The sequence below is a fragment of the Bos indicus genome, chromosome 15, assembly GCF_029378745.1.
Source record: "Bos indicus isolate NIAB-ARS_2022 breed Sahiwal x Tharparkar chromosome 15, NIAB-ARS_B.indTharparkar_mat_pri_1.0, whole genome shotgun sequence".
NCBI classification, from domain to species: domain Eukaryota; kingdom Metazoa; phylum Chordata; class Mammalia; order Artiodactyla; family Bovidae; genus Bos; species Bos indicus.
Window position 1 is genome coordinate 56789062 of NC_091774.1, and position 15949 is coordinate 56805010.

Sequence of the window (15949 nt, forward strand, 5' to 3'; positions counted from 1 at the left end):
CTTTACTAGTCTTATTCTGACAGTTTCTAACTCTCTGAGAGGCTCTAAGCTATTTGAATATCTTAAGCTTCCCGTGCCTCTCGAGGCTGGGAGACTGTAAACAATCGTATGCATAGCTGTAGGAGTCTGGGTAAACTTGACAGGCGAGTTAGAGAGCCATCTGAGGGGTTTGGATTTAAACACTCCTAATTGCCCAGGAACTTTATTAATTGGAGCTGTAAGTTAACTCTTTGACAGAGAGAGCGAGATGGTGGTGGGGGACAGCCCCCAGTAAAGTCAGAGGTGAGAGCACAAAGCAATAAAGTAGGCAGACTCTGGTTTTTGGGGGGTAGATGCTCGAGAATATCCGGGGGGACTCCTGAAGCTCGATCCCGCCTTTGCGTTTGCCGAGCCTCCTTCCTCATGACCTTTGTCACGAGTGGAATCCCGGCAAGCAATCTTGATTCCAACTTGTGCTTCATCCAGCCCTGGCATTTCACATGATGTACTCTGCATATAAGTTAAATAAACAGGATGACAATATACAGCTTTGATGTACTACTCCTTTCCCGATTTGGAACCAGTCCATCGTTCCATGTCCTGTTCTAATTGTTGCTTCTTGACCTGCATACAGGTTTCTCAGGAGGCAGGTAAGGTGGTGTGGTATTCCCATCTCCTCTACTAGCTTTGGTCATATTGATGCTTCCTAAGGCCCACTTGATTTCGCACTCCAGGATGTCTGGCTCTAGGTGAGTGATCACACTGTCATAGTTATCTGGGTCATGAAGATCTGTTTTGTATAGTTCTTCTGTGTATTCTTGCCACCTCTTAATATCTTCTGCTTCTGTAAGGTTCATACCATTTCTGTCCTTTATTGTGCCCATCTTTGCATGAAATGTTCCTTTGGTATCTCTAATTATCTTGAAGAGATCTCTAGTCTTTCCCATTCTATTGTTTTCCTCTATTTCTTTGCACTGATCACTTAGGAAGGCTTTCTTATCTCTCCTTGCTATTCTTCAGATGGATAGATCTTTCCTTTTCTCCTTTGCCTTTTGCTTTTCTTCTTTTCTTATCTATTTGTAAGGCCTCCTCAGACAACCATTTTGCCTTTTTGTGTTTCTTTTCCTGGGGATGGTCTTGGTCACAGCCTCCTGTACAATGTCATGAACCTCTGTCCATAGTTCTTAAGGCATGCTGTCTGTCAGATCTAATTCCTTTAATCTATTTGTCACTTCCTCTGTATAATCGTAAAGAATTTCATTTAGGTCATAAGTGAATGATCTAATGGTTTTCCCTACTTTCTTCAATTTAAGTCTGAATAATAAGGAGTTCATGATCTGAACCATGGTCAGCTTCTGGTCTCGTTTTTGCTGAGTATGTATAGAGCTTCTCCATCTTCGGCTGCAAAGAATATAATCAATCTGATTTTGGTATTGTCCATCTGGTGATGTCTGTATGTAGAGTTGTCTCTTGTGTTGTTGGGAAAGGGTGTTTGCTATGACCAGTGTGTTCTCTTGGCAAAACTCTGTTAGCCTTTGCCCTGCTTCATTTTGTACTCCAAGGCTAAACTTGCTTATTATTCCAGGTACCTCTTGACTTCCTACTTTGCGTTCCAGTCCCCTTATGATGAAGAGGATATCTTTTTTGATGCTAGTTCTGGAAGGTCTTGTAGAACTGTTCCACGTCAGCTTCTTTGGCATTAGTGGTTGGGCCATAGACTTGGACTACTGTGATATTGAATGGTTTGCCTTGGAAACAAACAGAGATCATTCTGTCATTTTTGAGACTGCACCCAAGAACTGCATTTCGGACTGTTTTGTTGATTATGAGGGCTACTCCATTTCTTCTAAGGGATTCTTGCCTACAGTAGTAGATATAATGGTCATCTGAATTAAATATGCCCATTCCGGTCCATTTTAATTCCTTGATTCTTAAAATATCAATGTTCACTCTTGCCATCTCCTGTTTGACCACTTCCAATTTACCTTGATTCATGGACCTAACATTCCAGGTTCCTATACAATATTGTTCTTTACAGCATTGGGCTTTACTTCCATTACCAGTTACATCCACATATGGGTGTTGTTTTCACTTTGGCTCCATCTCTTCATTTTTTCTGGAGTTATTTCTCTACTGATCTCTAGTAGTATACTGGGCACCTACCGACCTGGGAAGTTCATTTTTCAGTGTCCTATCTTTTTGCATTTTCATGCTGTTCATGGGGTTCTCAAAGCAAGAATACTGAAGTGGTTTGCCATTCCCTCTCCAGTGGCCCATGTTTTTTCAGAACTCTCCACCATGACCCATTTGTTTTGCGTGGCCCTACCGGCATGGCTCCTCGTTTCATTGAGTTAGATAAGGCTGGGATCCATGGAACATTGTTAAGCGCCCCGTAAATATCTGTTGAAAAGGAACTGAGGTTTTGAAGCAACAGGAACTTTCATTCATTGCTGGTAGGGATGCAGAATGGCACAGCCACTTCGAAACAGTTTGGCAGTTTCTCACAAAACATACTCTCACCATACAATCGAACTTTCCCTGGCATTTACCTGATAGAGATGAAAATTGTTGTTTACACAGAAACCTGCACACAGATACAGGTTTATTCACAGTGCCATACCTGAAAGGAGCTAATCTGCCCTTTAATAGGTGAATGAAGAAATAAACTGTGGTACCTCCAGACAATGGAATATTATTCAGCACTAGAAAGAGCTGTGGTATATAAGGCCATGGACAGCCATGGAAGAACCATAAATGCATATTACTAAGTGAAAAGCCAGTCTGAAAAGGCTACTTACTGTATGATTCCAACTGTATGACAGTTTGGAAAAGACAAAACTATAGACAGTAGAAAGATCAGTGGAGTGTAGAGATCAGTAGAAAGATCTCTTGCCTGGAGAGTCCCATGGGCAGAGGAGGAGGACTATAGTCCATGGGGCTGCAAAGAGTCAGACTTCACTGAGCATGCACACATGCATGTGAATTGTATCTCAATAAAGCTAATACATTTTAGCAAAAATTGGTGGTTTGCTTTATAGTGGCAAAATATAAAATATTGTATTGTGAAAGGTGATATTCTGTTCTATTTCTTTGCACTCTAAATGGAGTTTTGAATGGGAATAAACTGTAGAGATTTTTTTAAAGATCAGGCTTTAATGTGATATAGTAAACAGTGACAAGAGAATATTTGGAAATGTTTGGATAAAAACAGCCCTTGAGTGAGACATAGATTAAGAGGCCAGTCTGCCTTTCAGGATAAATAGTCATCCACCTCATTTTTATTTTTTTACTTTATAGTATATTGTATGAGTTTAAATAGCTCACAAGGTTTGGTTTTTTTCTCCTGCCATTAATTATCTAATTTTGTGATTTCTCCTTTGAAAAAGGACAGCCACCATCCCACTTCCTCAATTCCTTAGTAAGATGAGTTCAGTAACTCTTTACTTCTATCATCTCCTTTTGAGCACTAAAAAAATGTGATAATATCGGTACTGATTTTTTTTTTTAAACAAGAGAAACAAAGGGTTTAAAATCTTTCCCTAATGGCTTTGTTGAAATGGTTTGATAACATCCATATTTACTGTGTTTGTTGAGCTAACTGTTATATCCTTGAGACAGATTCCTCTGGTATCATTCTTGCTTTCTCTGGCTTCTTTTGTAAGTGCCGTCTTTTGTGCTCCTCTGGTAGAGAGAGAGAGAGAGAGAGAGAGAGAGAGTGTGTGTGTGTGTGTTCCTTTCAGTCGTGTCCAACTCTTCCCAAGGACTGTGCTTCTATGGTAGTGTGTGTGTGTGCATGTGCATGTGTGCGTGCGTGTGGACTGCACTCTCAGTCATGTCCACTCCTGTGGACTGTAGTTCCTCTGTCGGTGAAATTTTCCAGGCAAGAATACTGGAGCAGGTTGCCTTTTCTTTCTTCAGGGAATCTTCCCTACCCAGGGATCAAACCCATGTCTCCTGCATCGAGAGGCGGGTTCTTTACCAGCGGAACCACCGAGGAAGTTCACTCTATGCAATAATCTTTTTTTTCCTCCCCATTTGTCCACGTACTGGTATCTTCTATTTATCGGCCTGTCTCTTCCATTAGCCTGTATGCTTGTCTCTCCCATTAGCCTGTATGCTTCATAAAGACCAATGACTGGATCTTATCTTTGTACCTCAGCGTCTGTAGTTGAATTTGGCAAATAGGAAGAACTCAGTAAAGGCTTATTGAACTGAGCTTCATCACAGTAGAAGCTGGATTATCAGATGTGATGAGGAGTGATATTTATTCTGTTAATTTTTAAAGAGTCAAAGCTATAATTATTGAAAAATATATATACCTGTTCTTTAAGTTTTATTTTAATTGAAGCATAGTGGTATAATCTTTGACAATGATTTGATGCAGATCATGGCCTTTGAATATAGTACCCTATAGTTCTGATTAGTCTTTTTTGCATTGAAAAACAAACAGAAAATTTTAAACCTTAAAATGAAAACGATTTATTTAAAATAGAAGCACTTGGAAAGAACTTCGAGACATGAATATAGAATTTTACCCAATTTGTAACATGTATCTATAGATATCAAGAGCAATTTTTATTAGCAACTCAATTTTATTGTCTGTTTTAAACATTTCTTGAAATATTTTAAATAGTTTTTATAGAAACAGTAGCTGTCTTTTTGCAGTCATATTTCTGTTGACTAAATGCAGTGGCATTAACAAGTTTGGGAACAAACAAACATAACTGATTGGTTCTTATTAAGCATATACTTCAACTATTTGGATTAGAAATACAAAGAAGTACTGAAGAGTAGCTAACCAGCTCTGAGCATTAAAACTTACCCCTAGCATCCATAATACATTTTATGCAAAAAAATGGAGAATATTGATTAATCTAGTAAATCACTTACTGGAGGGAATTTACGAGAATTTATGCTTGTTTTTTTTTTTTTCCTGTTCCAAAATTTCGTCAATTATAGATAGAGCTTAGGCAGGGTCTGGTATATCTTGCCACAGGATTTCATAAATTTGTTCTTAAAACTCAGTGCTTTAAAATGTCTTATTGTTTTTTCAAGTCACTCTGGACCCCCACAAAGAATTTCATGCTAATTGTTTTTGTTTGTTTGTTTGTTTGTTTTAATTTCAGTGGTAGGAATGGGATCCTGGTGCTTCCACATGACTCTGAAATATGAAATGCAGGTCAGTAATGACAAAATTTACTAAATGCTTATTTCCCTTAATCCAGAGACACTTCATATTTTAGGAAAGAGCGAATTTCTAGAGGGTGATATTGAGACAAGAGAAAAAAGATGAGATCTGTAATCCCAAGAGTTTTTACTTCAGGCCAAAGGATCCAGGTTGAATAAGTGAAGTAAAGAGGCAAGCAAAGAAGTGGTCCAGAGAGAAACCAAGCAAGAGCAGTATGAGTTTTTGACCACCTCTGTTAAGGCATGTATGGCTTTAGAGCAGGATTAGAAAGTAAAATGCCATGCAGACATCCTCACCAAAACAATGTATTCTTATTCTTAGCTGCTATGTTCCCTTATGTCTCTTTTACGGTGTCCAGTTGAATGGTCTGGTTCCTTTAACTAGCAGGGTTTTAGAGCTATGCTAGGATTTATATTTACTGTCCTTGCTCCAAGGGGGCCGTATAGGTTGTCCTGAATCTTTTAACCTCTTTGTTCCCCATTACTAACCCAGAAACTTCTAGAATAGCACCGTCTAATAGAAATATAATGTTGAGGTTCGTGTTGAGGTTTGACAGAAAACAAAAAAATTCTATAAAGCAATTATCCTTCAATTAAAAAATATATTTGAAAAAAAAATAATGTGAACTACTTGTATAATTTCTAGTAGTCACATTTTAAAAAGCCACATTAAAAAGAAATAGGTGTAATTAATTTTAATAATATATTTTAACTTAGTATATCCAAAGTATTGCTATTATTTCAACATATAATATAAAAATCTATTAATGAAATGTCTCACAGCCTAAAATTGGGTATATATTTCACACTTGCAGTGTATTTCAGTATGCTGCTAAGTCGCTTCAGTCGTGTCCGACTCTGTGCAACCCCACAGACGGCAGCCCACCAGGCCCCGCCATCCCTGGGATTCTCCAGGCAAGAACACTGGAGTGGGTTGCCATTTCCTTCTCCAATGCATGAAAGTGGAAAGTGAAAGTGAAGTCGCTCAGTCGTGTCCGACTCTTAGCGACCCCATGGACTGCAGCCTAGCAGGCTTCTCCGTCCATGGGATTTTCCAGGCAAAAGTACTGGAGTGGGGTGCCATTGCCTTCTCCAGTATTTCAGTATAGATTACTCCAAATGCTCAATAACCACATATGCCTAGTGCCTACTGTATTGGATAGTGCTAATCTGGAAGAACCTGTTTAATTAACAGTCTATGAATTATTAATTACAGCTATATTAAAATATGAGTGACATTCTGTAAAACAAGTGGCCTGTAATCTTCAAAAGTATCCATGATCATAAAGTGAAAAGACCAAGGAACTGTTCAAGATTGAAGGAGACTAAAAAGACATGAGGAGTAAATACACTGCATAATTCTGGACTGGATCCTGTGAATGTATATGTGTGTGCATGTGTGTGTGTGTGCGCGTGCGCTTATACTTATGATATTATTGGGACACTTAGAAAAATTTAATGGGATTGGAGGATTATGTAGTAGTAATTAATCTATGTTAATTTCTTGATTTTGTTGGTGGTGTTGTGGATATGTAGGTTCTTTCCCCACTGAAATGTCGTGGCACCCCTGTTGAAATCAATCAATTATAAATTTATGAGTTTATTTCTTGACTCTTGATTCCACTGACCTATATGTACCTTGATTCAGGTAGGTTTGTAGTAAATTTTGAAATTGGGAGCTGTGAATCCTCCAAATTTATTCTTTTTAAAAATTGGTTAATGTATTTTGGATCCCTGGCATTTATCAATTTCTGCAAAGTTAGGTGGGATTTTGAAAGTCAGTGAATCAGTTCAGTCGCTCAGCCGTGTCTGACTCTTTGCGACCCCATGGACTGCAGCATGCCAGGCCTCCCTGTCTATCACCAACTCCTGGAGTTTACTCAAACTCATGTCCGTTGACTCGGTGATACCATCCAACCATCTCATCCTCTGTTGTCCCCTTCTCCTGTTGTCCTCAATCTTTCCCAGCATCAGGGTCTTTTTCAATGAGTTGGTTCTTAGCATCAGGTTGCCAAAGTATTGGAGTTTCAGCTTCAGCATCAGTCCTTCCCAGTGAATATTCAGGACTGATTTCCTTTAGGATGGACTGGTTGGATCTCCCTGCAGTCCAGGGGACTCTCAAGGGTCTTCTTCAACACCACAGTTCAAAAGCATCAATTCTTCAGCACTCAGCTTTCTTTATAGTCCAACTCTCACATCCATACATGACCACTGGAAAAACCACAGCTTTGACTAGATGGACTTTTGTTGGCAAAGTAATGTCTCTGCTTTTTAGTATGCTGTCTAGGTTGGTCATAGCTTTTATTCCAAGGAACAAGGGTCTTTTAATTTCATGGCTGCAGTCACCCTCTGCAGTGATTTTCAGATCAGATCAGTCATTCAGTCGTGTCCAACTCTTTGCGACCCCATGAATCGCAGCACGCCAGGCCTCCCTGTCCATCACCAACTCCCGGAGTTCACTCAGACTCACGTCCATTGAGTCAGTGATGCCATCCAGCCGTCTCATCCTCTGTCGTCCCCTTCTCCTCTTGCCCCCAATCCCTCCCAGCATCAGAGTCTTTTCCAATGAGTCAGTTCTTCACATGAGGTGGCCAAAGTACTGGAGTTTCAGCTTTAGCATCATTCCTTCCAAAGAAATCCCAGGGCTGATCTCCTTCAGAATGGACTGGTTGGATCTCCTTGCAGTCCAAGGGACTCTCAAGAGTCTTCTCCAACACCACAGTTCAAAAGCATCAATTCTTTGGTGCTCAGCCTTCTTCACAGTCCAACTCTCACATCCATACATGACCACAGGAAAAACCATAGCCTTGACTAGACGAACCTTTGTTGGCAAAGTAATGTCTCTGCTTTTGAATATGCTATCTAGGTTGGTCATAACTTTCCTTCCAAGGAGTAAGCGTCTTTTAATTTCATGGCTGCAGTCACCATCTGTAGTGATTTTGGAGCCCAGAAAAATAAAGTCTGACACTGTTTCCACTGTTTCCCCATCTATTTCCCATGAAGTGATGGGACCGGATGCCATGATCTTCGTTTTCTGAATATTGAGCTTTGCCCCATGTAAATAACAGGGAGGGAACACAGCCCCACCCATCAACAGAAAATTGGATTAAAGATTTACTGAGCATGGGGGCCATCAGAACAAGACCCAGTCAGTATCCCTCTCAGTCAGTCTCTCCCATCAGGAAGCTTCCATAAGCCTCTTATCCTTCTCCATCAGAGGGCAGACAGACTGAAAACCACAATCACAGAAAACTAACCAATCTGATCACATGGACCACAACCTTGTCTAATTCAATGAAACTATGCATTATGCCATGAAGGGCCACCCAAGACGCATGGGTCATGGTGGAGAGTTCTGACAAAATGCGGTCCACTGGAGAAGGGAATGGCAAACTGCTTCAGTATTCTTGCCTTGAGAACCCCATGAACAGTATGAAAAGGGATTTTGAAAGAGATTGCATTAAATCCATACTTTGTAAAGTATTGCCATCTATATATTAGGGCTTCCAATATTTGAATACAGGGTATCTTCTCACTTATTTAAGTCTTTTAAATTTCTTTCAATGATGTTTTATAGTTTATGTGCAAGTCTTGACTTCTTTTGTGTAGGTATTCTTTTTGATGCTATAAATGAAATTGTTAATTTCATTTTCTGATTTCTCATGCCATTGTATAGAAATAACAATGATTTTTGCCTATTGCTCCTATTCCTGCAGCCCTCTTGAACTTGTTTTTACCTCTTACAGTTTTATGTGTATATGTATATGGATTCATTAGGGATTTTTGTCATATGTAAATAGAGATAGCTTTACGTCTCTTTAGCAATTAAATGGCTTTCACTTATTTTTCTTGCCTAACTGCCCTGACTTGGACTTCTTGGACAGTGTTTTATTTTTAATTGAAATATAGTTAATTTACATTATTATATTAGTTTCAAATGTACAACATAATGATTCCATATTTTTACAGATTATATTCCATTATAAATTACTATAAGATAATGGCTGTGGTATGCTATATATCTTTGTTGCTTATCTATTTTATATTGGTATGCTATGTATCTTTGTTGCTTATCTATTTTCTATGTAGTACTTTGTTTCTATTAATTCTACACTCTAATTGTCCTTCCCCTCTTCCTCTTCTCTTTGGTAACCACAAGTTTGTTTTCTATATTTGTGAATATGTTTCTGTTTTGCGTGTATATTCATTTGTATCCTAGACACTGTTGAATAGAAGTGGAGAGAACAGACATCCTTATTTTCTTCCTATCTTAAGAAGAAAGCTTTCAGGTTTTCACCATTAATTATAATATTAACTTTATTAGGCTGACGAAGTTCCCTTCTACCTCATTTGAGTGTTTTTAATCAAGAAAAAGTGTTGGAATTTTCAGATTTTTTCTGTATCTCTTGAAATGATTGTGTGGTTTTTCTTCTTTATTATATTAGTATGGTCTAGTATGTTGATTTATTTTCACATATAATACCAACGTTGCATTCCTGTGCTAAATTCCATTTAATCAAGGCATATAATCTTGAGTGAATATCCTTGTAGGAAACGTGCACTAAACTACTTTGGAGTTGTGGAACCTCATGTCACTGGCTGACTCAAATGGTTCAGGGAGAAGAAAATTATTTTTATTGTACTTTAAACAGAAAAACAATGGACGTATACTTTGACCCAGTAATTGCACTCCTAGGATTGCTTCCTAAGAAAGTAATCAGAGGTAGAGAAAAGGTGTTTCACAAAGATATTTATCAGAGCATCACATGTGATAAAGAATTTTAAACGATCTAAATGTTTAACAGTAGGAAGGTCTTTTGGAATTCCCTGGCAGCCCAGTGGTTACAGGGCTCAGCACTTTCACTGCTGACACCTGGGTTAATCCCTGGTTGGGGAACTGAGACCCCACAGGCTGTGAGACATGGCCAAACAAAAAGAAAACAATAATTTAACAGTTGCTAAATATGCTGTGATATACCTAAACTAAAGTAATATTTTTGAAGACTGTTTACATGGGAAAATATTATAAAGATGTAAAACTTTGTGTAATATGATATCAGTTGTATAAATAATAATGAAAAGACTGGGAGGAAGTACATTTTGCCTCTCCTTTCCCCTTTTTTACAAAGTTTGTAATCTGTGGCCCTCAATTATAATAATTCTCACCCATCCATATAGATACCCTTAAAGCCATCTTGCTTTTTGAGTAATATTTAGCCCAGATCAAGCTCAATTACCTGCCTACTATGTGCCTGAACTCAGTAGCTAAGTATTGCTCATAGAAGTCACATCCCTTTGTTGAGTGACCTCACTTTTAAGTTATTAAACAGAAATTGCAAATAAGCACCGAATGCCACAAAGCAGTGCAATTACATTTCCCTCATAATTTCACTTCCCAGAACCATTATTTTACACCTGTTTCCTTTTTTAGATTTCTTTTTATATCTCTTTTGGCCTCATACCCTGTGCTCCAGAATCACTGCAGATGGTGACTGTAGCCATGAAATTAAAAGACACTTGCTCCTTGGTGTGACAAACCTAGACAGCATATGAAAAAGCAGAGACATTACTTTGCTGACAGAGGTCCATCTAGTCAAAGCTATGGTTTTTCCAGTAGTCATGTATAGGTGTGAGAGCTGGACTGTAAAGAAGGCTAAGTGCCGAAGAATTGATCCTTTTAACTGTGTGGAGAAGACTCTTGAGCATCCCTTGGACAGCAAGGAGATCAAACCAGTCAATCCTAAAGGAAATCATTGGAAGGACTGATGCTGAAGCTCCAATACTTTGGCCACCTCATGGGAAGAACTGGCTCATTGGAAAAGACCCTGATGCTGGGGAAAATTGAAGGTAGGAAGAGAAGGGGGCGACAGAGGATGAGATGGTTGGATGGCATCACTGACTCAATGGACATGAATTTGAGCAAGCTCTGGGAGTTGGTGATGGACAGGGAAGCCTGGCGTGCTGCAGTCCATGGTGTTGCAGAGAGTCAGATATGACTGAGCGACTGAGCTGAACTGAACTGAGCATTCTATACAGTGTTTACTTTTTCTTCATGAAACAGTTATCTTGACTTCCTGGTTTTCCTTGTCTTATGGAAAACGAAATTCCCCCGGCTTTCTTCCTTACTCTACTGGCCACTCTTTTGCCCTGAGCCACGTTCTCTGTGGGCTTCCCTGGTGTTTCAGTATTTAAGAATCTGCCTACTAATGCAGGAGACATGGGTTCGATCCCTGGTCTGGAAAGATGCCCAGGAGAAGGAAATAACAACCCAGTCCAGCATTCTTGCCTGGTAAATCCCATGGACAGAGGAGCCTGGCATGCTACAGTCTATGGGGTTGCAAAAAGTTGGACAGCACTCAGCAACTGAACAGCAGCAATCTTCTCTGTGTTCCCTCCTAGGTGATCTTATATAATCTCGTACGTTTGAATGTGACCTATACACTGATGATTCAAAACATCTCTATTCAGTTCTGATCTCACCTCTTAGCTATAGATTTGTGTATCCAAGCATGTTTGACATATCATAGACATTTCAACCTTTAACATGAGCAATATGTAATTCTTTATTTCTTTTCCCATAACTGTTCCTCCCTGGTGTTCCCCTGTGATGGCCTCACCCACCCATTTGCTGAATGGAAATGGGAATGGAAACATCCAAAAACCTGGAGTCATCCCTGATTTCTTTATTTTCCTCATCCCTCATGTTTAATTTGTCCTTCTGATTTTATTTTTAATGTATATCTAGATCTGCCTGCTCTCCCTGTTTTTACTGCTTCTACCTTAGTTTAAGAAATCACCATCCCACTTAGTTAATCACACAAGTGAATAAAAGAGTTATATTGAAATATTATAGAAACTCCTGGTCTATGGGTTTACATGCAGCTATATTTCTCTGCATTTCTGCATTTAGCAAATTTCCTGCAGTAAATATGAAGTACTTTTGTGATAAGAAAAATTCATGTTTATGTTTGTTTTAAAGAAGAGACTTTAAAGACGCCAGAGGTGCTTTGGTGGAATAATACTACTAACAAACCAGTCAGAATACCTTTCATCCTAAAGCAGACTGCCTCCTAATATTGGGGATATTTAACTCAGCATTAAGTTTTATTTACATGGTAAGATTATCATATTTTCCAAAGATGTTCACACCCACATATCCCATCCCACCTGCTTTTCTTGCAAGGTAACATTGACTCTCCTCAAGAGATGGAATCTTTGTTGCCCTTGAATACTGGGCAAGACTGTGACTATAGCAGATTCAAAGCTGTGTGACATCCAAGTTTGAATCACAGAAAGCAATACAGCTTCTGCCTAGTCCTCCTGGGATGCTCAGAACCCAGCATCATATTGTAAAGAAGCCACTTGCAAGGGCCAAACATAGATGTCTTTGCTGTACCTCACGCGTAATCCCCAGACTTTAGCCCGAGTCAACTGCCAGAAAATTGAGTGAGCAAGTCTTTGGGTGATTCCAGCTCCCAGCCTTTTGGCTATCCCAGCTCACACTGAGTGAAGTAGAGATGGACTGTCCTCTCTCAACTCTGCTTTCAATGCGTATGAATGAGCAAAGTAAACACTGCTATTTTAAGCTGCTGAATTTTGAGGTGGTTTTTTAATACAGTGACATATGACCAGAACAATTAAAAAACTTCTAGTCTAAATCTTTGCATGCAGTATTCTCTGACATTCCCTTAACACATGTTTTCTAAGACTTAGATAAATTTTAAAATTTCAAGGATCATTCCTGCTGTCTACTGTTCCTAAAATGTTTACCCTGGAAGTTAGTGTGTGTGTTTTCCACACATGAGGAAACTGGGCCAGTGTGCTTAGACAGGATATCAGACAGGACTAGGTGTCTGAGCTGGGGTGGTGATGTAGAGGCTCCCCAGCTGCAACCTGGCTATGTATTCAAATGAGAGACCTCAGAATAGTGAAATAACTAAAAATCTAGTCATGATGCCTGAGGAAGGAACTGGGAATGTTTAGCCTGAAGAAGAGAAGATATGCTTAGTTACCCCCTCTCAGCTGTATGCACCAGACTTTCTCTTTGCATTTGTTTATGTCTGGCCTCTCACTATTCAGTTTGTCTTTTAAACTCTCAGGCAAAGTGGTAGCTCCTCTAGGAAGCCTTCCATGGCCTCAGGGTGAGATTTGTACCCCTCATGTGTTCTTTCATAACACGCTTCATGCATCTGTATTACTGCCCTTATCCATGTTATTTTATTTGTATTTATGTGTCTGACTTCTGTAAGAGAGTATGAGTTACCGAGGACCAAGGATTGTCTAGTTGACCTTGGTATACTTATCCCCTGGGTCTTGCATATACCACAACATAAATGTTTTACAAATCAGTATTTAAAGTTGACACTAGGAGGACCAGGTTTATTCTGTGTGGTTCTAGTGGGGGTTAAAGATTGAGCCATCTTGCTCAACATAGGGAAGACTTTTCTTAGCCAATAGATAGTAAGGGCTACCTTAGAAAATCTTGAGTCCTCTGTCTTTAGAGGTTCTCAAGCATAGGCTGGACAGACACTTTCATCAGTTAAAAAAAATTTTTTTTTGATACCTAGCTAACAGGTATGCCCAGGTAAAGAATATATAATCCTTCTTTCAAGAAATCTGTGTTCTAGGGTTGAAGATTATATGCTAGTGAATGCAATGATAGAGGTATGTACAGGGTGCTATAGAAAGTGATTGTTAGGGCGGGGAGGTCAGAAAAGGGATTTCACACAAATTCAGACACTTGTTTGAGTTAAATTGTCAAAGATGAATAGGAATTTGCCGGGCCAACTGGAACCCACAGTTGTGAATAGGTTTGGCTTCTCAGGGTACTGAAAGCAGTACTGATACATTATGGTTGTAGTCGTGCAGTGGGAGAATGGATGTGGTGATGATGGTGACAGCGCTACCGGCAATAACAGCTACCATTTGTTACATTATTGAGTACCTGCTCAGAGCAGGCATTGAACTAAGTGGAAGGAGATGTGGTTTAGGGAACTCACCACAGGCCCGTCAAAGCCTCATGGACTTTATCCTCTGTGAGTCATTATTTTAACCTGCATTTTGAGCAGAGGTAGGACACGCTTTGATTTGCTGGTAAGCTTAGTTGTTGGCGAGATTGTCACCAAGGTAACATCACATTTGGATGGACACGATGGCTGTTGATCCTGCGGTCTTTGGCACTGTGTTTTTGTCGTTATTATCATACTGTTTTATCAACTTCATGGGCAAATTTTACATACGCCTTATTTCATTTGCCCTTTTTCTACACTATTGTGATTTTATGTGCTTGTGTAACTGGGCAGAAATGAAATATGACCCATTTTATCAATGATTGAGGAGGAAGGAGGAGTCATCAATATTGAAGGATTGGTTTAAATAGCTTCTCCATTTTCTTAATGTAAACATAAAATGATCATAAATATTCACTACAAGTTCTCCCTGTCTTGTCTCCTTCCAGGATAAATTTGGCTCCACAGTGTTAGGCTGTTGTTTGTTAGGCACAATCGCTGAAGCAAAGTGAAAAATGGCAGAGTTGCCACATATCTGCCTCTGGTGGTCAGCAAACCATTTCACCAGCCTGAACTTGGTGTGTTGTAGCTATAGAGAAAGTGGAGGCCTGTTTTATTCCTGCACACACTGAGCACAGCAATTATTGACAGTTCTGTATTAAGAATGCTTTAGAGCTAGAGTGCTGAAAAGGCAGTGGCACCCCACTCCAGTACTCTTGCCTGGAAAATCCCATGGACGGAGGAGCCTGATAGGCTGCAGTCCATGGGGTCACTACGAGTCGGACACAACTGAGCAACTTCACTTTCACTTTTCACTTTCATGCATTGGAGAAGGAAATGGCAACCCGCTCCAGTGTTCTTGCCTGGAGAATCCCACGGACCAGGGAGCCTGGTGGGCTGCCGTCTATGGGGTCGCACAGAGTCGGACACAACTGAAGCGACTTAGCAGCAGCAGCAGCAGAGCTAGAGTGATATTTTCATTAGATTTATTGTTCCTAGGTGGCTGCTACATGAGTTCCAGTTCTGATTCTACCATTTTACTGGCTGTTTAAGCATAGTCATGCCACTTAATCTTGCTGAGCCTTAATTTTCTCATTTATCTAATGAGTCTAATAATACCTGTAGGAGTATTATGAGGATCAGTTGATTGGCATATGAAAAGACCATCATAGGATCTATTAATTAAGTGTCTAATAAATGTTAATTTCCTTCCTTTTTCTTCAGTCAGTCAGAATGTTTGAACCACCATTACTGATCCATGGTTAGTGATTCATTCCTGTAAGTAGTATTGAATTGTGTGTGCCCTTATGGAGGCTTTTCCTGACTCCTTCCTTGTGATCATTGTGTCACGTTTTTGTGGCAGCCAGTCAAGAGCAGTACATTTATTTGGGAGTAGGATTAAGGACAGCATTATAGAGAAGGGGTAGAGATAATTGGTGTGGGCAGATGGCTGTCACATAAGGGGTGAAAAGTACCAACCAAAGGACAATTTAGAATCATATGAACCTTAATATTAAAAGAGATTTTTAAAATTTAGTCCAAATTTGTAAATTTTAGAAATGGAAGAATAGCCCAAGAGAGGGAAAGTTATCTGACTAGAAGTTAGGGACAAGATTAGGACCCACATTTGTTTTGTTTTGTTTCATTTTAGGACTTTATCTTTCGTTGATGATTATAGGAACTTTAAGTTTTTAGGAGACTTCTCCCAGATTTTCTTTTCATCTATTCACTCATTCAATTCATTCTTTTATGCATTCACTAACTGATATATACAG

The 15949-nt window shown here is 39.4% G+C and overlaps 1 protein-coding gene across 5 annotated transcripts in view; it reads left to right on the forward strand.

Annotated features, from left to right (window-relative positions):
• ACER3 (alkaline ceramidase 3) overlaps nt 1-15949 on the forward strand; it is a 157789-nt gene that overhangs the window by 72344 nt on the left and 69496 nt on the right. For 3 of the 5 annotated variants that reach the window (XM_070803950.1, XM_019974827.2, XM_070803951.1), the window contains one exon: nt 5106-5158. The exons of 1 other annotated variant lie outside the window; for it this stretch is intronic. In XM_070803950.1, coding sequence (XP_070660051.1) covers nt 5106-5158 — 53 coding nt within the window. Of the gene's footprint in view, nt 1-5105; nt 5159-15399; nt 15453-15949 lie in introns of those variants that run through there. One more of the 5 variants, XM_070803953.1, reaches the window with a different exon arrangement.